The sequence below is a fragment of the Notechis scutatus genome, chromosome 1 (assembly GCF_049901735.1).
Source record: "Notechis scutatus isolate UNSWTSFEM ecotype Mainland chromosome 1, rNotScu1.2, whole genome shotgun sequence".
Taxonomy (NCBI): domain Eukaryota; kingdom Metazoa; phylum Chordata; class Lepidosauria; order Squamata; family Elapidae; genus Notechis; species Notechis scutatus.
The window spans coordinates 95,348,115-95,371,843 of record NC_142009.1 but is presented as its reverse complement, the minus strand read 5'-3'; the positions used below and the strand labels follow the sequence as shown (position 1 = coordinate 95,371,843).

At 38.9% G+C, this 23,729-nt stretch overlaps 1 protein-coding gene across 2 annotated transcripts in view; it reads right to left on the bottom strand.

The window, feature by feature from the left end:
- Positions 1-23,729, bottom strand: part of ARHGAP18 (Rho GTPase activating protein 18) — a 105,824-nt gene that overhangs the window by 10,594 nt on the left and 71,501 nt on the right. For both annotated transcript variants that reach the window (XM_087972073.1, XM_026666093.2), the window contains exons 5-11: positions 18,316-18,473; positions 14,506-14,671; positions 10,802-10,893; positions 9,140-9,217; positions 6,826-6,985; positions 2,918-3,000; positions 1,939-2,145 (exon numbers count right to left, since the gene is read on the bottom strand). In XM_087972073.1, coding sequence (XP_087828199.1) covers positions 1,939-2,145; positions 2,918-3,000; positions 6,826-6,985; positions 9,140-9,217; positions 10,802-10,893; positions 14,506-14,671; positions 18,316-18,473 — 944 coding nt within the window. The remainder of the gene's footprint in view (positions 1-1,938; positions 2,146-2,917; positions 3,001-6,825; positions 6,986-9,139; positions 9,218-10,801; positions 10,894-14,505; positions 14,672-18,315; positions 18,474-23,729) is intronic.

The following is a 23,729-nucleotide window of genomic DNA, read 5'->3' as shown; positions in this document are numbered from 1 at the left end:
GGGATGTTTTTCTCATTAAAAAACTCTTCAACATTTTTAAATATCAAAGAATCTTTTGTGTCGGTGGCTAAATTTTGAGCAAATAACAGTTTTTCATTTCCATTGATGAAACGGACATAAGCCAATAACAAGGCTTCATTTTCATGAATCGTTGACACATCAATCTGCATCACAAATTCTGTACTTTTCAAGGTGTCAATAAGCCTTTCTTCCACATCAGCAGCCATTTCATCAATACTTTTTGATACGGTGTCGTTGCTCAAAGGAATCGATTGTGTGACAGTGCTTGCACTGGGCCCCAACATGGTGGCAACAATCTGTTTCATTGCTGGTAAAATCAGTGTTTCTCCAAGAGTGTGAGGTTTGCCACATTTTGCTATCAACAAAGATACTTCATAGGAACAAATGATCCCCTTGTTGGTGTTGAGTGATGATTTTCCAAATAACTTCTCAACAGTGCTGCGACCCTCAAACTTAGCCTTTAAGGATTGGAAAAACGATACCGGTTTGTTGGCTTTATCCGAATGAATTCTTACCAAATGGTCTTTCAGTCGGGCAGGCTTCATCGCTTCATTTGAAAATGTTTTCTCACAAAGAAGACAAAACGGAAGCTGTACGTTGGAAGGAGATGGAATGAATCCCAATTTTAGGTATTCCGTTGAATATTGGCGACACTTCCTCTTCTCGGCCATGTTGAGAGGTCTTCAAAATGAAAGGAACTAACTGCAAATTAAATTTTCAACTGCACTGGAACACTAAAACACATGTGGATGTCGATAAACCTAGTTTCAACAGTTACGTTGACATCACAGGGGACAGCCACTCAGCATGTGATGTTTCAAAAGAAGCGCTCAGCCCTCCATCACTGCCCATTCTGGCCAACGGTGTGCCACTGTATGGGTAGAGTGATAGAGGCTGCTGCGCAACGCGCACGAAGATGAGCGATGCATATTCATGTATGTACGGCGTTCTGTACTGAGGCTAGCTGGAGAAACATTTTAAAACACAGTTCAATTCACTAACAGCGAGCGATCTGATGTTTTTGTATGACAGATATACAGCGGTTCACTGTATGAAAAAAGTCTCAAAAGTATCCCCAAAACTTCTCACTCCGTTGCCCCCATATCACCCCACTTCCGTTCCTTCGCCCCCGCATTGCCCCTTTACATTCCATCGCCCCCCTGAAAAATGAAATTGCCTCCTGGGGGGCGATATTGCCCAGGTTAAGAACCACTGCTCTAGCTAACAGCCCCACTTCCAGATGCATGTATTTTAAACAATTGCACCTGGCCTTTCTGTGCAATCCACAACTCCCAAAAACATTTAAATCTCAATTGCAACTACACCCATTTTGGTGAAACTCAATTAAAAAAAATCTCATAAGCAAAAGGATTCAGACACTGACTGTCTTTTCTTAGACAGCTTTACATGAGTATATTTCTAGAAGGGAAAATATGATTGTTTTCATTAAAAACCATGTGTAAAGTATGCTAAATAGGTAAGTATGCTTAATAAGGTTATAGTTTGCTGTGAAAAACAAAACAGTTGACAAAATGGAAAGAATTGTGTGAAGAATGAATCATCATATTAAAGAACCCAATGCATAAAAAAATATTTTGTTTGTTTCCAAGGGGAAAATAGATTGTGCATTAACTAAAAAAAACTGGATTAAATAAAAATGGATTATTTTCTGGTTTGTTGATTAATATGGTCACAAAGAACACCAACCTGTTTCTAAATTTGGAAGGATGTTCATTTGGTCTTTATATAAATCGAAATAAAAAGGCATCTTTCCCCTCAAACTCACATATAATTAATACAGCATTTATAGCATTTTAAAAGGAATTGCATTGTCTCCAAGACAGAAAAATTGCAACCCACTACTTCTGTGACGATTCTTTCAGGGTAACACTCATTTTTTAACAAAAGCAAACTTACAGTCCAAATAAGATTCTGGTATTTAATCATGAAGCGCATGACATTTGCTGTCCCAGCCGCCATAATAAACTCGCTTTGTTCTGTGGGCTTGGCACCCAAGCCATGAAACACGAAGAGGTTTGGAGCCATAACCATGGCAACATTCTTTAGGTTCATCTTGTTTTTATCTCGATGATCGATCACTCTTTGAAGAAATTCAAGCAGCACCTGAAAACAAGAGCACCATTTCCAAAGTAGCTATATGGGCAATCTTTGCATTCAAATAGCCTATTTAAAAAGATGTCTAGCTGCATCTATCAAGTGCATTGTGTGTACTTCTTTAGTGGTGTAACTATGGGATGCCCAACATCAAAGTCAAGTATTTAACTATTTTAATAATAGTTAATAGCAAAGGGAAAGACTAAAATAGCTTTTATTCTAGAGAATACTGTATATGGGTTAACAAATCACAGCAATTGTCACACTATCAGTTTGTCCATTTTTTATTTATGTTGGTCTTGCAATACATGCCAATTATTATGTTGCCCTTTGGAAGCCCTTGGGTGAATTACACAAAACAACAACGCCAACTAGAATGCAGGGCCTTTTTAATATAACTTCCCCCACCTCATCTCACAACTCAATGCAGGAAATACATGCTGGAACTATCTTTTTAAAATGGGGTTGTCTATCCTCTACTACAAGAGAATGGAAAGAAAAAAAAATCACCTTTTAAGATAATTGGTTCTACTGTGTTCTTCCTGATTCTTTCTTTTGTAGGTAAAAAATACCAGGTTACTTTCTTTTTTGTTCACTGAACCTCCATATTCCAAACTGAACATCTTAATTTTATGCCTCCAAAATCATTCTGATCCCAACTGGGCAACAGACCTGGCTGCTCAGAACATGTAATCGTTTTTTTTAATTTAACAAGCAAACTTTTTTTCTGGAATTATCAATCACCAATCCTGATATTTAAAAATAAGATCAAGTGCCTAACCTTGAGTGTATCTCTGTTTCCCTCTGGGAGAAGAAGAACCAAAAGATTCAGTGCTTGCAGCTGATGTTTCTTGGTTGGAAGCTCTGCCAAGAAAATGTGCAAGTATATCAATTTTGGAATGATTTTGCATTTTCCTCAATGACATTCCTGGACACGAAATGATATAATTAACCTTGCTGAAATGCTGTAAAAGATTCAAATTATGACAATGGATTGACAAAAGCTACATATTCATGTTTTTCATGACTCAGCTACCAAGCGATTTATTGGGTCTCGAATAATGGCAACCTCTGTTAGCTATTTTGTTTCATGGGGCAATGCTTCCTGATATAAAAATATGTGATAAAAGAGAACACCTTCCCAGATGTATCTGCCATTTATGCATATGAATTGAAGAGAGTTTATGAAACTCAGTAAAATACAGGAGTCCTTCCTGTGCAAATTATTACCAAATAAATTGTGATGCTGATCCAGGAATACCAAACTCTGCACGATTGCTAAAACTACTAGTAGGAAGCAATAGCAATGTTATTATCCGCAATGTTCAGGATGCTTAAAATTTTCCCTGCATATATTTTGCTTAATATTTTTATGTACTGTATAATCTAGCTTTCAGGATAGAAACTAAGCAAATTTGAAAAATGCCTGCATGGAATACACATAGCAAATGCCCTTGCCAATTATAGAATTTGTATCTACATATACAAACAATGAGGATAACCACAAAATTCTGAAAACCAGTCATGCAGACAAGGGGAAATCAGATATAATCCAACCTTAAAACATTCTTACTCATTGCCCTTTCCCATGGTATAGATTATGTATATTCTAAGTCTGACAGAATGGTGCAAATCTTTTAGACAAATGTAAACAAATAACTATGTCTTAATACCAATTACTCAGTGTCTCCCTTTAATTCACTGGAAGAGCTTATATAACAAATGTTGATAAGGCAATAAAAAGAAAGCATCTATAGCTGAAACTAACATGTAACTCTAGAAATAAAAAGATCTGCCACACCACTGCTTCCTCATTTGCTGATAATTCTCAACATACTATCAAAATAACCCATGACTTTTTTTTTCACAAGGTATAGATTTCAAACAGATTCAGCAATTAGGTATTGTTTTTAATTTTATGGATCTGGAATTTGCAGAAAGCATCTTTAGCAAATTCTCGTCTTACTCTGAGCTAGCCAACTGCTGAGAGCAGAGAACCTCAGCCAATCAGCATCCTCTTTCAAACTGGCCAAGACTATGCTGTCTCTAGAATGTCCAGTCTTCTGTGAATAATAATTAACTTTTGTTTTTAAAAAAAAAAAAGAAAAAAAAAGAAATCTATTTTTAATAGAAGAAAATAGCTCTGAATTGAACTGTGCAATCCTTGGTGTAACAACCTAAACTCCCAGTAAGATTATTTAGATGAACACAGACATGAAAATGAAGTAACCAGAAGAAGGAAACAAACCATCTATGCAACGTTTTCCAATAAAATGGATACCTATGTAACTTCATGAAAAAGGGCTACATACATCAAAAATATCTCCAAAATAACCAACAATTACAACTGTATAGCCTCACTGTAGCAGAACTAACTAAAGTTCTTCAAAACATTCTAAGTAAACCAAAAGATATGGTAGTCCCAAAAATAAAAAACAGGCATTATCTTTATTCTACAACATACAGTGTAAGGATTGTAACAATCACTTAGCAGGATACTAGCAGAGCACATACCAGAACACCAAGTAGCAATCAGAAGACACAATGAAACGTCCTTAATTTTACAACATGGCAGACTAAACCATAGCATCTTAGACCAAGCTAAATCCAAAAATGCTAGGAACTTCCTAGAAGTTTGGCATTCAGACAAATCAGCCATCAACAAACACATAGAAATAAACTATATTTACACAGCATTCAAAAGAGACAATAAAAGAACTAAGTAAAAAACAAAAATACCAGAACAACTCTCAAGCAATCAACATCCAGATATGCATGGATTAACAACTGAACAGTCAAGCAATAAACAATAATCTATTCAAGGAACCAAGGAAAAAAGATCACCGCCACCAACCTTGACAAGTTACTGCTTATAAACATAAACCAAACTCCCTTCTAACATTGAACATGTTACCTAGTCAGGTAATGAAATGTCTGCAAGCAAATAATGAAGTTCAAAGAGTACTAAAAATTCCACGAATCTGTTTTTCCCCAATCAATGCATTCCATGTAGACATATTAATTTGTGTGCATTTGGTTATGGTTTGCATAGAGATGGTTGCAAATAATGAATAAAAGTATTAATACATTTGGAAGCCTAAAATCCTTCTGTTTATCATAGTGCTAGAAAAACTTTGCAAATGGCATTCTTGCGAACATTATGAAGTGTGTTATCCCACAAAGTCCCAAGAGAGTTGCATGGCAGTAAACAGTATGAGAATACCATTTATCCAAAACTGCACTGAAGGGCTTTGTCCCTACTTAGGCTGAGGCAAGAACTAAATGGAAGGAGGGGCAGAATTCTCTCCAATGGGAAAAAAAAATAGCCACAAATATAAGATGAACTCATTGGAATGTGTATTCCAGCTTCCTTTGAACCTCCTTCTCTGGAGGGAGAAAAAAATGCAAGCAGATTTCCAATGCTAATGGGTTAACTGAAGTATCTGGAAAATTGTATCACATCAGTTGTGGACTGTGAAAAGGGTTCAGCAATCGACAAGGGTACGTGCAACCAAGAGAAGAGGTGAAAAACATAACTACGGAACTGCTCAAAATCTACAGCTGCTTAACCTCAACTTTTTCTTAAAAGAATGGTAACATAAAATAACACTTTCAAAAGGAGCCTAAATGGCCTCCTACAGGAAGTTTAAGGAAATCTTAGGACTCCCTAGCTACTGATAACTACAACAACCCTCAGCAGCCCCAGCCAACATACATGCCACAGAGAGGAAGGGGTCAAGCTGTTTTCTAAAGCTCCTGTAGGCCAGACAAGGAATAATGGATGGAAACTGAACAAGGAGAGATTTAACCTGGAAATAAGGAGAAACTTTCTGACAGTGAAAACAATCAACCAATGGAACAGCTTGCCCTGGAAAGTTGTGGGAGCGCCATCACTTGAGACTTTCAAGAAGAGATTGGACTGCCATTTGTCAGAAATGGTGTAGGGTCTCCCGCTTGGGCGGGGGGTTAGACTAGATGACCTATAAAGTCCCTTCCAACTCTGATTGTCTGTTATCTGTTATTTTGGTAAGAGGTGCTGGGATCTATAGTTCTGTATTGTTTTCAAGCCTGGTCCTAGAATTTATAATGTAGCATATTTTGTACTGCAATTAATTATGAGACACTTTGCAAATGCCTCCGACTACTCTGAAAACAATAACTCATCTATACAAACCAGTAAGGTGTATTAATGAATAGAGGTAATTCTGTGCATCTGTTTTCAGATGTCAGAAGTTTTTGTTTTGTTTTGCTGGTATTTCATGGGACAGTTAATATGCTTTGATTGAAGGACACGCCCTAATCCAGCAGAGGCTCCTTATACTAGAATGAGGAGAAAGATCATTTATGGTGATTCCTCCTTCTGGAAACCCCTAACTTTGCCTGATAGTCTGCTCCACAAACCTGGGGGCAATTTGGGATGTGGTATGGGGCTTTTGCAGGAAAAGGAACAAATAATCAGAAATCTCTTACTACATCATTCTGCTGAAGCCTCTTCCTTCAGTGGACATTCAGAAGCTAGAAATCTGAGGCCTATATGTCAATAAAGATTAAGTGCACACGGTAGTTTCGGTGGTTGCCTAATCTATGGATCTCATAGGCTGAGCCAGCCGTGTTTATCTTGTATGTTCAGCTTGTGACTCTGAATAATCTCCCAACAGTAACCCCCCCAAAAAAAAAACCCCTACTTACTCTGTACATCCTGGAAAGCCTTAAGATACTCCACAGTGAACAAGGGTTGTGGCAATTCTCGGATGAAGAATTTTAGAAGGCTGGCTGCATCATGCTGTTTGACACTGTCCCAGTTGAAAGTCCCTTCGTAAAACTTTGATTCTAGCTCTTGGCAAAGGTTCTAAGTGACACGGGAGAAAGAAATGCAGGTGCTGAGGATAGCATTTCATTTTTAAAAATATTATAGTTTACAATCTGCCTGAAAAAAGTAGCACATAAAATCTAACAAACGGTGTCATTTCCCCCCTCTCATACATCAGGCTTACCGCTATATTTCCCATGATTTTTCAAACATTGCACTAAAATATGTATTTTGTGCTTTTTGTGTGGGCAATGCCATATAAACCAAAAGACTGGATTTTCATTTTAACCCTAGTTCATGTGTGTTTTCTTCTTCACAGTAACAGTGTCTATAAGAGGGAGAGATTGTCCAAAAATCCTTTTAATTAACAACAACAACAAAACACACATGCACAATGTTTTAAAATTTAAAATCAATTATGGGGAGATACTTCTGAATTCCTTCCTTCAAATTTCAAATAATTAAGACGGCTATGGATGGATTTTGGTACTACGCTAGAACAGGCCGCATTTTCTTAGACATATCTTCTGGAAGCAGAATGGGACAACTCGCCACAGCCAACTTACTGTGGGACAACTTACCATGGCCAACTTGCTGCTAGACAACTAGCCACATGATAATTTAACAATTCAATTTAATTATTCAAAATAAATAAAAAAATATTTAAATTGTTGTCATTCACATTTCATTCAATGCCTCCTTTTGCCTCCTTTCTTTAATGATTCTATTCCACCATTTCTTTGATATTAGTGTAACTCTTGTCCCACGGTAAATTGTCCCGTGGCAAGTTGGCTGTGGTGAGTCAGCCGTAGCGAGTTGGCCATGGTAAATTGTCATAGACTCTTCTGCAAGGTTGCCCAGTAAGCAAGTTATGGGTGGGACCAGAAAAACAGTATCTACACAAGGGAAGTTTAAATCTACAAGATAGTAGGTACAGCATCAGTATCAAAAATCTGCTGCACGTACAACACAGACAAGGCTTTTGAAGTGCCTGATTACAGATGTTGACACCCTTTGGAGATACTGCTGGTCCCTATCTTTTTTTCTAGCATTCTTTGTTTCTCTAAGACTTCCAATTCCCTTTTTCAGCCCAAGCTCATTTTATGTTTGTGACACTCTGCTCCAAGCAGCAGCTGTATCTTTTAGCAGCTGTCTTTCAGAAGGCTTTTGATCTTAGTCCAAAGGCCATATGTGCAGTTTTCCATCCTGTAGGGCATTTGCACAGACGCCTGCCCAAAGCCCTAACTATCAAAACAGGTAGTCCATTGGGACAAGGTGGAACAATTCTCCAACTTGATATAAAACACCTTTCTATGTTATGAAGACTAGTACCTCAATTATATTATCTGTCTTCTTTAATCCAGATCAAATCCCCCTCTGACAATATTTTACAAGGAATTTGGATGTAATTCAGGTAGCCTCAGAGAAGTAACTTCTGCCTGATGTCTCCTTTTTTAATATGCTGTCTCAAAGCCACTTGCTGATCCTCTCCCAAACCCACTTCATAAAATGCACATTTCACATCTTGCTTCAGTTCAACAATTTGCCAGGTCAACAAGAAACCATATTTCATCTTCTTAGATTGTGCATGCATTTCTAAATTGTATAACCTACTTGTCCAATTTGCAGCTTTTGCTTTAGAATTCACATTTTATGAATATTTGAAAGCTACAGAAATAAAATCGGTTTCAAAATATGACAAGAGGATAATGAGTTATTAGAAAAGCAGTAATAAAACAACTGCATAAGTTTCTCCTGTACCCAGGGAGAAAGCAACCATTACAGAGGACAACATCTGAGTAAAATGAGAGGGAACTGATTTCTTCAGCGTCACTCTTTAATTTAATTCAGAAACATCTTTAAAGTAATTTTATATATCTGTGTGCGTGTGTTTGAGTGTATGTGTGTGAATGTGGGTATATAGTCTTGATCTACATATAAAATCTATAGTTTTGAACAAATCAATTCTGAAAGTCATAAAATAAATTTTGACAAGCAGACAATCTGCTCTTTAGCTTCTACCCACTTCTACTATGTCATTTAGAATGAATAGGTAGAAGTTATGATTTTATTTAAAGATCTGAGTTTGAGGCTTGCTACTGATTATGCACACATTATCAAATATAAACAAAGAACAAAACACTGGTAGAAAACACAGTACCCATTTTCCTAAGGGCTGAAGGGCCATTTTACCTTTACTCTAGCAACAACTCCTGGTATTCGAAGCAATCCTTCTGTTTCCAGCTTTCCCCCTTCTATCTGAGAAATGAGCTGAACATAAAAATGGAAAACAGAAAGCAGACATATCATGAAACAGCAAGAAGATTGATACTATCATAACAATTTCAGCATATATGCCTCCCTGCTTCATGCTCTTTTTTTTTTTTTGCAGTACCACAACTACAGGATGTCTTTAGGCTAAAAAGAGCCTACTACCGATATTATTGTTACACGTGTGCATAAAGTGACATTTATCCAGAATCAATTTGGAGAACAGCTAATACCTCACCCACCTCGGAATATGGACTTTATTTATTGATCTCTGAAATTCATCTCCTGCTTTCTGCTTTGGCCTCCTTCCCATTCCTGACTCAGGTAAAATAATTTATTGGGAAGGAGGAGAGATCTGTTTGCATAGATATTAATCAATGAAAAATATTTTATATGCAGAAGAGAATTTACAGTTCACATATACTCAATCAAATGCATTTAGCCAAGTGCAGAACATGAGTCTTCTTGCTAATGATGGCTTAAGTGCAGAATTTTTATCCTTAGGTATTAGCCCAGGGTGGACAGTATCAGGGAAAAATAAAACATTTATACAGAGACAAGAAGATTATTGCCCAGCTTACGTTAGTTCTGGATATTGCATCTAACTTAATGCCAGTTTACAAAGTTCTCCTTTATTTCATTTATACCTGCCAGAGTCAATCAGATACTGACAAATGCATGATGAAAACAGGAATGTTTTCATTGCCTTGAGGAAAGTATTAATGCCATAATCACCTACAGGGAAAGCATATGGAGGCCAAGACAGAATATCCCAATTTGCCCAAAATCCATATAATTCTAGGGAAATAGGACTGTCAATAGGTTCCTTGAGATACCTAAATGAACTAAGGCAAGGCAGTGTATGATGTAACCTGGTACGAGACCATGTGTGGCTTTGTATTAGCAGCCAATTTTGAATTGGGCCTGGAGGTTGACTGATAATAAGTAGTTCAGGCAGTGGTATGAAAATCAGTGTGACTCTGCAGTGGCGAGATGGTGAGGCTGCATTCTGGACCAATTGCAACTTCTGAAATTTTCCCCAACAACTGTCCTATAAGAGCACACTGCAGTAGCCTAATTATATATTATTATTATATAGGGTCTAAGTTGTGTTATCATCACCGGGATACCATGGCCCAAGTAGGGCCACCACTGATGCGGTAGCCTAAGCTGGGCAAAGATCCCATAATTTCCTTTTGCTATTTAATCCCCCACTTTTCCCCACTCTTTTGTGCTACGAAGGTTAAGTAATATCCATGTGATCTTGGTTTATTCTGCAAAATTCTGCGGAAATCATTCTCAGATAAGACACAATTCTTTGTATTACTAATTGATGATTGTGTGAAAAGAAGGTAAGAACAACCTGTTTAGCCTGCCCACTGATCTACAAAGAGCAGAAAGAATTTTATCAAGGCATCAAATATAAAAAGGGAAAATGCCATTCTTAGTAAAAATATTTTGCTAGATAATAAAATATTAGCCATTTTTTAAAAAAATTCAGTATTACATACAGTATCTTTCAGGACTCAATCCCAAAGCTCAAGGTAGTAGAATGAAAGGACATCAGTCAGCCTACTTACTTACTTTTTGAAAGATAAGTGGTGTCCGGATACCTGGAATTCTCTTCTGATCATGTTCTAGCAAAACCGAGAGTGGAACACCAAAAAGACCAGATTCTGTAGTAAAGGGGGGGAAGGGAGGGGGGTTCATAAAGTGGTGACATGAAATCATTTCAAAACAATATTTGCTTTTAATTTTCATGTTCAGACAGAAAAGTTATTTTCAGTACAATCCCATTACAAAGTTGTTATTTTTCAGGACTAAAGCCCACTAAACATGCAGTTAAAGAGAAGACGAAGTTATTTTCTGAAAATATGCAGGAAAAATACTTCACACATAAACACAGGCAAAAGGCTAAGAAGGAACAGGGGGGAAAAAAAACCTTAAATGGATTTAGGCATGGACTATCATCTGATAAACAACACTTATTTTTTTACAGATTTATTATGAGAATATGTGAAGTTATTTGTATACATTGAATTATCATTGATATTATTAACAAGGATTATATCCCATTCTGTCCATCTGCTGATTTTCCTGAAGCTTTTTCATTTATCTATTGAGCTTGGGTAAGTCAGAATAAGCAAAAGGCAGGAATAAGTGAAAAGAGAAGTTTCTTAGGTAGAAATCAGTAATACAAATCTCCAAAGCTAAACACTAATCATATGAACAAAAAATTCCTATACTTACTTGTTATGAAATACACTATAATAAGTGAGAAATATTGTAAAAACATTCTAAAATGTGTTGCTAGAGTTATTTTCTGCAGGTGGATGAAAATCACACATATTCAGAGAAGTCAGATATCTCTTGCTGTGGCTTTTAGTAATTTAGTTCCTACCCTGGCATCTCTAGTGAATACTTCCTGCATATTTTGGCACAGGAAACTACTTGATTAACTGATAGCATGTTTCAATTCATGACAGCTAACAAAAACATGTTCCTGGTTTTAATCTATTTAATCTGTCGTTTTAAAATTAATTTTGTATTTCTTTTTAACAAAACATTGCATTTAAAAAATTATTCAACACTGCCCTGAAATCCAAATTGAGGTAGAATATTCACACACAAACACGCAAAAACAGAGGCGTACACACCAACACACACACACACACATTTCATTCAGGCAGACTGAATCACGTTGATCTGATAATGGATATTTTGTTTCTACCCATCTGTCTCTCCAAGTGTACATCAACATATGAGACTAAATAAAAGATATGAAATCAAAGAAAAATCTAAGAAGGCAAATTTAGAAAATAGTGAAACTCATTATTGAAGTCATGAAAAAAAACTGCTTTTACTTATATAATCTCTCCTTCAAAAGGCTTTTGATTTTCCCTTTTAAATTAATTTCTCAGTTGTTTCAAGCTGCAATCCTATAGCCTCAGGTCCCTGGTAGAAGAGGATTCCCACCCTCTTTGTCACCACAAAAGTTGGTGTATGCTGGCCATAACAGGAGAGTTGAAGTCTTTTGCCTTGTCTTGTTGGAAGATTCTGAAACTGTGGTTATCCAAAACTCTCTCAAACCATCCGCTATCCCTGACATACTGAAAATTCAAATTAACGCTGGAGAACTTAAATGATGACCTCCACATTGAGTAAGCATTTCTAGATACACGCAGCCTGCATGCATACAATCTCTTTTATAGATTGGTATCTTGTAACAGGGGGCACAATGGCTCAGCTTTTAAAGACGCTGAGGTTGTCAGCTGGGAAGTTGACAGCTTGGATGCAAGATTCAAGTGCTGTATGACAGGGCTCCCTGTTACTTGCCCCAGCTCCTGCCAACCAAGCAGTTCAAAAGCATGCAAATGTGAGTAGATAAATAGGTACCACTTTGGTGGGAAGGTAACAGCCTCAGCATAGAGTCATATGACCATGAAAGTGTCAGTGCTGGTTCCTTCGGCTAAGGAGGTAAGTACTGCCCCCTAGAATCAGACACGACTGGACAGGGAAAACCTTTATCTTTTAATAGTGAAGGGTCTGCATATTCCAATGAGGCTATAAGCTCTGTTGCTGAGTGGGTTTCATTGTTTATAATTTAAAATTTGTAAGACCACCCAACAGTGACTTTGAATGGCATATAAATTATAAACAGAAGCTTGGTATGTTAAATCAGAAAAAGAAAACATGATCATAACAGGGGGGAATAGACATACAGATAGTCCTCGACTTACAGCTACAATTAAGGCCAGAATTTTGGTTGTAGGTTAGACTTAGACTTAGAATAACTTTATTGTCACTTTGAATGTACACTAATCGGCATACATTAAAATGAAATTTTGTTGCATACACCTCTCAAAAGGTTGCTGTAGTCTTTTAGTACAGTGATCCCCAATCTTTTTTATGCCGCGGCCCGGTACCGGCATCAGCTGGGCGCTGCGGCCCGGTACCGGCATCAACTGGGCGCCGCCATCTTTTTTGACGAAAAGTGCTTCCGGTGACCTCACCGGAAGCACTTTTCATCAAAAAGATGGCGGCGCCAGCGCTTCCGTAAACTTTTTCGGGTAGAAATGGCTTTCTACCCGGAAAAGCTCACGAGCGGCGCCGCCATCTTTTTGATGAAAAGTGCTTCCGGTGAGCTTTCTACCCGAAAAGCTCACCGGAAGCACTTTTTATCAAAAAGATGGCGGCGCCAGCAACCAGCGGCCCGGTAAGACTTGTTCCGCTGGACTGGTACCGGTCCGTGGACCGGCGGTTGGGGACCCCTGTTTTAGTAGACTATAGATAGCATACAGAGGTGCTGTTTCAGAGGTGCCACATCTCAGAAGGCATACTTCCAAGACCCCATCAGATGGCATTGATTGACAAATGAAACCACCAATGCATGGACCCAAACACATGCCACTCCTGAAAAACCATAACCAATCCAGAAGCGTGAATGGGTCTAACAAAAGGTGACTAGGCCAGGATGCATCCATGTAGTACTTAAGTTGTTCTGTATCATCCATGCAATTTTTGTTCTAAAACTTTCAAGTGCTAAGCCTTTCAAATGGTTATTTCATCCCTGCCTGATGAATTCAGCCATAAGGGATTGCTCTCAGCAATCAAGAAATCCTTTCTGAGAAACTTTCAAAGCTTCTGAAAACTAGAAACTATTTAAAGAAAGGATGGATATATATATATATAAAAAAAGGGAAAGCAGAGAGAGCATAAAGAGCCAGTTTACAGCACAGGTTAATTACAGAGGGATCATCTAAATGGTTTCAGGCAGAAAACATGAATTTATGCCCATAATAAATATAAAATATTATCTCCTCTATCTTGAGGGTATTTTATTATTTTAATGCACAGCTTTGGTTTCATACTGCAGCTTACCTACTGTCTGATCTAGATATGGTTAAGTACATTTAAGTATATTTAACACTGCAGTGGGAATCAGTGGAATATAAATGTGCTTATCTGAGCCAAGGTTTTCCACTACCAGCACTTTAGCCTTGCATATCGTAGATGTGCCGGGGGGGGGAGGCAATATCTCTCTTGAATGGAGCTCAACTCACTAGGCAAATTCTCTTTGCTTTCCTGGCAGTGAGGAAATTATTTGCCATTGCACAATGACCTTCTACTCTGTTCTTATTTCTAAGTGTATATGGAATCCAAACTAACCGTATCTCATTATTCCCCTCCATTGACAATGTTTACAAATTAAAATATGCAAACATGTATCCGAACATGCATTTTGCAAAACCAACCAACCAACCAAAAGCCAAATTCAACAAGCTTACCTTTCACTTTAATTTTTGCTGCTTTCTGTGGCTTCAGTTCAATTCCAAGGATGTCAAAAAGAGCAGACAGTTCAATCAGGGCCAAAGCATGGATTTTCTTCATATCCTGAGGTGCAAGATCTCCAATTTTTGTTGTACCCGTTTTGTCCTTCGGAAATCTGAAGTTCTATTTAAATGTACGTAGTGCAGTTGTGTGAAACCTTGGTGTTAACAATTTCATTTTTAAAAAAAACAAAAAAAAAAACACTAGAACTAAATCTACATTTCTAGAAGTGCAACAGACATGTCTTTAGGCAAAAGTATTTATTCTATCAGGGCACTGCCTTGAACATGTGAGGGCCTTGAAAGTGGCAGAGAATTTCTCTATCTGGCAGCCCCTTTGAAGTTAGGCAGTCTGAACAGAAGTCATTCTGGTATTTCCTTAAATAAAAATACAATCTTGGTGCAAAGTGGAGCCCTTCATAACTGCTATGGAAATGTACCGTGGTCAGAGAAAGGAAAATCCTACTTTAAAAACACCACTGCCTTGAAGACAGCTACAAGTTTGGGGGAAGAATAATTTTTTTGTTATTATAGTGCATGTATTTCATAAATTTCTGATTGGAAACTTCCCTTCCCTTTTGTTCCGACCATTTATGTAATTTAATTGGAGTTAATTATGCAAGCTGGAAAAATTAAAGTTAACTAACAATCTTTAAACAGATTTGTGGTTAATTTAGCATCCTACAGGTTGTTTAGCAACTCTAAATGTTTTATAATCTTAAAACCACCATCTTCCTCCAATGACAGGCTGAGGAAATAAGCAGCACACATTTTTCCCCCCCAGTCTGAGTTGGATACATGTACTGTAAGTAGAAAGGACAGTATAGTGGGAACAGATTTCCTGTCGGGTCCTGGACTCAAACCTTCTCTGTCCAAAAGCCCTGGGAAAGTTGAAATTAGTAGGATACAACTGGCAGGAAGAACAAAAATGCAAGTATCAGCAGTAGTTAATTTCTTTTCCAGTGCTTTTTGTTCAGTTGTGCATTTTACCTTTATCTATTGCCTATTCTTTATGAAGAAAATCTATCTATGTGGTCACTAAGATCTGACAATAACCCCATACGACATAATCATCCATCCTATTGTCTACTGATAAAAAAAATGCTACCTCTTGAATATAGATCTAGGTTTCCTTTTCTCGATTTGGTTACCTTCTTTCCCAAGTATTCACTTTTCTGCATTTATTAAAATAAAAATATTTAATTCATTGTTAGCCCATGCACTCAAAAATACTTGGGCCTGATAACTGGTTAAAAGAGGAAACTGGAGCCATTCTTTAAAAGGAAGGGGAATCTCCTGGTCTGATCCATCCACATTCCAAATAAACATCTCCACATACAGGTGAAACTCGAAAAATTAGAATACCATGCAAAAGTTCATTTATTTCATTAATGCAACTTAAAAGGTGAAACTAATATATGAGATAGACTCATTACATGCAAAGCAAGGTAGTTCAAGCCGTGGTGTGGCACAATTGAGATGATTATGGCTTACAGCTCATGAAAACCCCAAATCCACAATCTCAGAAAATTAGAATATTGTGAAAAGGTTCAATATTCTAGGCTCAAAGTGTCCCACTCTAATCAGCTAATTAAGCCAAAACACCTGCAAAGGGCTCCTGAGCCTTTAAATGGTCTCTCAGTCTGGTTCAGTAGGAATCAATCATGGGAGACACTGCTGACCTGACAGTTGTGCAGAAAACCATCATTGACACCCTCCATAAGGAGGGAAAGCCTCAAAAGGTAATTGCAAAAGAAATTGGATGTTCCCAAAGTGCTGTATCAAAGCACATTAATAGAAAGTTATGTGGAAGGAAAAAGTGTGGAAGAAAAAGGTGCACAAGCAGCAGGGATGACTGCAACCTGGAGAGGATTGTCAGGAAAAGGCCATTCAAAAGTGTTGGGGACTTTCACAAGGAGTGGACTGAGGCTGGAGTCAGTGCATCAAGAGCCACCACACACAGACGGATCCTGGACATGGGCTTCAAATGTCATATTCCTCTTGTCAAGCCGCTTCTGAACAACAAACAATGTCAGAAGCGTCTTACCTGGGCTAAAGAAAAACAGACCTGGTCTGTTCTCCAGTGGTCCAAAGTCCTCTTTTCTGATGAGAGCAACTTTTGCATCTCATTTGGAAACCAAGGACCCAGAGTCTGGAGGAAGAACGGAGAGGCACACATTGCAAGATGCTTGAAGTCCAGTGTGAAGTTTCCACAGTCTGTGTTGATTTGGGGAGCTATGTCATCTGCTGGTGTTGGTCCATTGTGCTTCATTAAGACCAGGGTCAACGCAGCCATCTACCAGGAGATTTTGGAGCACTTCATGCTTCCTTCTGCAGACGAGCTTTATGGGGATGCTGACTTCATTTTCCAGCAGGACTTGGCACCTGCCCACACTGCCAAAAGCACCAAAACCTGGTTCAATGACCGTGGGATTACTGTGCTTGATTGGCCAGCAAACTCGCCTGACCTGAACCCCATAGAGAATCTATGGGGCATTGCCAAGAGAAAGATGAGAGACATGAGACCAAACAATGCAGAAGAGCTGAAGGCCACTATTGAAGCATCCTGGTCTTCCATAACACCTCAGCAGTGCCACAGGCTGATAGCTTCCATGCCACGCCGCATTGAGGCAGTAATTGCTGCAAAAGGGGCCCAAACCAAGTACTGAGTACATATGCATGCTTATACTTTTCAGAGGTCCGATGTTGTTCTATGTACAATCCTTGTTTTGTTGATTGCATGTAATATTCTAATTTTCTGAGATTGTGGATTTGGGGTTTTCATGAGCTGTAAGCCATAATCATCACAATTATGACAAATCATGGCTTGAACTATCTTGCCTTGCATGTAATGAGTCTATCTCATATATTAGTTTCACCTTTTAAGTGGCATTACTGAAATAAATGAACTTTTGCATGATATTCTAATTTTTTGAGTTTCACCTGTAGAAGACACCCAAAAAAGAAAAACATTTATTTTTTATTTAAGGGCTGATCTTAAACAACGCTTATGATTCTGAAACTGTTCCTTAACTTCAAATGACCAATGACAATAATGGAGAATACAGTTCCATCATATCTATCCAAATGACTTTATAAAGGAAAACAAGCTAAAAATTCTTTAGCATGACAACTGATTTTCAATTAATGGCCCACTACAAGTAGAACCTCTGCTATAATATTTTACCACCCCGCTTGTTGCATATGGCTCTTTGTCCCTCATCAAATAAGTTAATTGTGGGACCTATCACTGATGATATATAATTCAAGCTACATTTCTACCATTAGTATCCAAATGACAACAAAAATATCCTAGAAATAATCCCATGAATCTTGCTCATGTTGTCTTCCCTCATTCAAAGGTTTGTACTAATAAGCAATGGATGGGGCTGATGTTAATTTATTCACAAAATGCCTCATCCCATGAATAAGATATGAATGGGCTTTAGAAGGGGTCCCTAACTTCTGGTCAGTGGACTGGCACTGGGTCACAGCATACCAGAAACTGGGCCATGCAAACTAGTGAAGTCCCATCTGCGGAATGCAGGCAGCACGCAAAAACTCCGCCCCCTCCGGTCCGCAGAAAACTTCTCTCCATAGAACCAGTTCTTGGGGGAGGGGATGCTGGACTACCGGAAAGGTACAGCATTCACCTCTTTTAAATCCAAGTTGTACAATGTATTATTTGGGGCGGGGATATAGATAAAAATGGGTGAAAAATTACAAAATGAAGGGCATTAAGCTAAATATATACATATAAACACTTACAGGAAGCAGAGTGTCATCTTCTTTGTCTTTTAACAAATCACTTTCAGAGTTATTTTTCAGGTTAACTGCTTGTTCAGAAAATGATATTTCCAAATTAATGTCTGTTTCAGCCGGTTGCAAATCTTCGCTTGGACAAGTATCAATATGTTGACCATATGCTACATATGGAAGAGAGGGCAGAGGAGAGGGGAAGGGAAGAGAGGGGAGGGGAGGAAAGGAGAGGAGAAATTTTATTCACAGGATTCTTTTGTTAAGTACATGAAGATAATGAATTTACCAATATTAATCCAATGGAGGTAAGAAATGTATTGCTTAGCTGATTAAATAATGGATTAAATGGAGTGATATTGAATTATTGTCTACATTATAGAAAATTCCATCTCATGAAAGGAGAAGATTCAAATAAGCAAGTGACCCTGGAAATTGTACAGAAGAGGAAAATTAGCAGAATTTGCTTCCCTGCCCTCTGCCTTTTTTTGAGTTACCACATTCCTTTCAGTGAAGCAAAAAGATGCACTGGATTTAATTGTCAGTCAACCAAATAATAATGAGTAACCTATTACAGGTTTAGACAGGACAATCATATAACATAACTCCCCATGTTTCAAGCCTAACTTTCATGTTGTTTTCTCTAAAACAACATGAAAGTTAGGCTTGAAACATGGGGAGATATGTTATGTTATGCTATTCATCATAATGCCTGGCTTTCCCTCAGTCCTCAAATGAACTCAATATCAGGTTGCTCCATTCTGTGAAAAACTAGCAATGTAAGTTGTAACCTGTGCTTGAATTTTTACTGTGTTTTTCTGACTTACTATTTAGTTTTAAAATAGAGAAGTGTATCAAATCGAAAGTGCTATCGTTCACCTATGCTCTGATTAATTTTTGTAAGTTTTGAAATAAGTATATTTATATTTTAAAAACACAACTAATCATACTCACACAATTCTACTTGAATGAGCCAAATTAAGCATAAAATATACAACAAGTTTTTAAGGAACTGTAGCCCTCCTATATCCAACAATGTACCATCCAGTCATTGACATTGTTCTTGGTAAATTTCTTCCCCAGAGAACTAATTCACTATCAAAGGATATACATATTTTAGAGAACATTGTGGGGCATTTTTGTTTCACTGTGGTTCTTTTTGCCATTCAAACAAATAAACAAACAAAAAGCACCCTATTTTCTCTTTTAAACTGGCCTATGAACACCCAGCTTTCTCTCTGGATGACCTAGTTAGAATGGTAAGACAAAGAGAAGATGTCCTTGGCTGCTTGCTTATCTGCTTGCTACCTGTAGAAAACAAGCTTTCGTGCATGAACCGACTTTGAGTGTGTACTCTCAGCAGAGGCTGTCTGCACAAGATTGCATCAGCCTTCTGGGCTCCAGTCTTCACTTGGGAGAGCTATACAATTAAAGTCTCTGGAAAACATGATTCAGAAGGTTTGATCTTGCAGCTCTAAATGCCCTTGAATGATACTAATTATCTGGACGTGTTTCAACTGGGCTTTTGCCAAAATATAGTGCTGAAAATGCTTTGGTTGTCTGGGATGATGTCCTACCCTCAAAACTGAATTGGAGAAATGGAAAAGAATCTTCTAGATCTTTTTAGTGTATGCTTCTGCGCTATCTAGCAGGACTGAATCTAAGAGGCATTGATTCATTGTAGCTCCAGTCATTCCTGTCAGCTCACAGACAGAAAATGGGGTTGCAGAACTATTGTTTGACCCCTTGGCTACTCTGCTATCACATTGTTTCTTTCCATGCTATTGCACAAAGTCACCCGGCCACTGCCTTTAAAATTGTTTACAAAGTATATTGTTCTTATTTTCAAAATTTTGTTAGATATCTTGAACATTTGCCAGATAAGAAAAACAGAGCATAAATCACTGATGGTTAGCACCATTATGTCCTCCCTAGCCTAACAAAGGTAGTATCATATTTAATGAGCAAAACAATGACACACTTCAAATGCAATTCCAGTAATATGTACAATTCTTTACTATGAACCTGGGAGTGATTGTCAAAAACAGCTGTTCCTTTAAAACAAAACAAAACAAAAAAGGCATAATGGTTCATAAGGAGAAGAGAAGAACCAAAACCCAAGCCAGGCTTTTTCTCTCTCTCTCTCTCTATTGGAGGTATACCCTAACCGTGTAATCTGGATGAAATCCAGGAGTTCAAAATACAGGCAGCCCTTGACTTACAAATGCAATTGGGACCTAAGCAAGGCAGTTGTTAAGTGAGTTGTGCCCAATGTTATCTTTTTTTCTGCCACGGTTCTTAACTGAATCGCTGCTGTTGTTAAATTAATCATGCCATCAGTAGCAAATCTGGCTTCTCTCTTTGACTTTATGGGCCGGAAGCCTGCTGGGAAAGTTGCAAATGGCAATCACATGATTTTGAGACACTGCAAGTACTGTGAATACATGCTGGTTGACCCGGGGTGGGATGCTACTGGTTCTGCCCGGCTCTATAGAACCGGTAGCTCTGAAGAGCAGCAGATACCGAACCAGTTCTGTGTTTGCTGCTGTTTGGCCCACCTGCCTGCCCGGGCTCTTACCTGTCCTTTATTTCCTGCTTTTTCAACCTCAGCTGCTTTGCGCAGCACAGCTGAGGTTGAAAAAGCAGGAAAAAAGTGGCTTTTCAAATGCCGCGGACCTGCGCGCAGCACTTTTCAGCTGTCTGGGAGGCATAGCTTAAGGTTTTTTTTACGCATGTGCACACAAAACGTAGTCACCAAACCGGTAGTAACACCGATTGAATCCCACCCCTGTGGTTGACAATTTTGATCCCATAACCATTGGGATGTTGCAATTGTCATAAATTTGAAGACCAGCCATAAGCCACTTTCTTCAGTCCTGTTATAACTTTGGTCACTAAACAAATGATTGTGAAGATTACCTGTAGATCAGTTGGAGATCTATTGACTTAGTGCAGAGCCCAAATCTCCACATTTCTTATTTGATTATTACCCGAAATCAGCAAATACAATTTTTATTTTGTTTGACATTCTCTCAACCAATGAAGGGATATGGCCTACTACCTGTTGGCCTACAGCAGGGGTATCAAACTGGATTTCTTCAAGAGCCAGATCAGCATTGTAATTCTCTGCGGGGGGAGGGGGAGACAGGATGGACGCCTCCTGCAGCATTTTACCGGCCAAAGTGGGGCATGGGGGGGTGCACGCGGGCCAGATTTAAGCACCCACAGGCTGGATCCAGCCCGCGGGCCTTGAGTTTGACTCCCCTGGCCTACAGATATACTGGTTTTGTTCCAAGTGTCTTTAAATGTTGAGTTTGGAAACAGAATTTTTTTTAAGTATTTGGGAAACTGGATTAAATTCACAAGCAGTTTTGGAGGGAGTTTAGTTATAACAAGTTTCAGATTAACAATGTTAAGAAGTGGAAGATATACAAAGAGCTACATTTATATATTGAGGATTTCTTTTTTTAAAAAAAAAGCTTTCTATTTTCTGTGTGCAATTGTTCTGAAAATAGCACACAGCTGAAGGTGACTTTCTAACAAACTTGCAAACTTCAGAAGAACAGCAGTGGATCAAATGCAGGGGGTTACAGATGAAAAGGAAAACAATACTTTATCTTTTCTCTTACCTATCTACATGCAAAGCACATACAAGCTCCTGTTAACTTTATGCTACTCTTACACTCCCCCTTAAAACATGCAAAGTGAATATGCAAACTACTGGGGGGGGAAGTGGGAGTTGCATGGTTTGATGTCAAATGTTATAACTTTGACAAGTATCTCCATAAATGTTTAGAGCTAAATCTAATTTACCTTCATTAGGGTCACATGTCTCATTGGAATGGTATTCACAGATGGGATTTGTGATCTCTGCTGATTTTATTACTATTTTATTATATTACTAGATATTTCAAAATTTGTCCAAGTTAACGTGTATTGTGCTGGAACAAATTATATTAGATTTTGATAAAAGGCAGTGGTCCCCAACCATTTTTGTACCAGGGACCAGTTTCAAGCAGAAACACTTTTTCAAGGACCGGCGGGGTGGGGGGTGGGGGGAGATTCTATTTTCCATTCCCAAAACTTTATGTTTACCCTACAACTAGCATTAAAGACACCTGACTGCAGTCTCTCTAGTTCTAGGTCTTGCCCAGCTGTGTAGCTACAAAATTTCATGCAGATGTTTCTCTTATCTCTGTTTGGTGAAAACAGGAATTGAATGAGGAGCATTTAGTCAGTGTGTTTTCCCTAGGAAGCTCCTGTAGTCCTTGTTTAGGGATCATTCAGAGCTACGATGGACCTCTAACATCCAGCCCAGGAAGAAACTGCTTCAAAGAAGCCGGGGGGGGTGGCTTTTCCTGTCCTCCGAAGCGCCCGTTCACCCCCACCCTGCCCGCCCGCCCGCGGTTCAATCCAGTGCTCCGTTCTGCCTGCCTGCCTGCCTGCCTGCCTGCCTTGGTTTCTGGTTGTTTGGGAGCAGCTTCGGCTGAGAATAATAACTATTCGCCTCTTTTTATCAGCCAAAGCTTCTCCGAATCAACCAGAAACGAAGGCAGGCAGGCAGGCAGGCAGAATGGAGCACTGGATTGAACCGCGGGCGGGCGGGGTGGGGGTGAAAGGGCACTTCGGAGGAGCTGCGGCGACAGGAAAAGCCACCAGCAGTTTCTTCCTGGGCTGGTGGAGGAGCGAGAGAGCGACTGAGAGAGGAACGAGGCGGGAGAAAACCGAAGCCGCTGAGCCGGAGAGCAGGACAGGCTTTGGTTGCTTCCTCCCTACCCTTCTTTCATTTGTGTCCTTGATCCCTGATCCCAGCAGCATTCACCGAAGGCGAAGAAAGGCGCCATTTTTATTTTATTTTATTTTATTTGTGGCCCGGTACAGAGTGCTCCACGGACCGGTACCGGTCCGCGGCCCGGTGGTTGGGGACCCCTGGTATAAGGTATCTTTGATTTGGCAGGGTAAAACTACAATTAATTGAACTTCTTGGCTTGTACATGTTTTATAATCAATATTTATGCTTATTCCGAAGAAGGTGATAGCTCTAACTCTGATATGGGATTTTAACTTTCTGGCAAAACATTCCTGGAAAGAATGGGTGCAAAAGGGTATAATATGGTACGTTGGATTAGCTGTTGTTTAATTATTACTTTAAATCTTTTCAGCAATTGCAAATAGAATTTTCTTTACCATCAACCCAAAAGGGGAGTATATCCGGTGAAAACATGTTTTGACAGCTCAATTCTGATTTGATGCTTTAGCACAGAGGTGCCAAACTTGATTTCATTGAGGGCTGCATCAGGGTTGTGTTTGACCTCGGAGGGCTGGGGTGGGCATGGCCATACTGGCCGTGGTCAGCATGTCACTAATGTCGGAGGCGCCTGTGGCGGCCCAAATGCTCTGCCAGTGCAAATGGGCTCCCGAGCTCC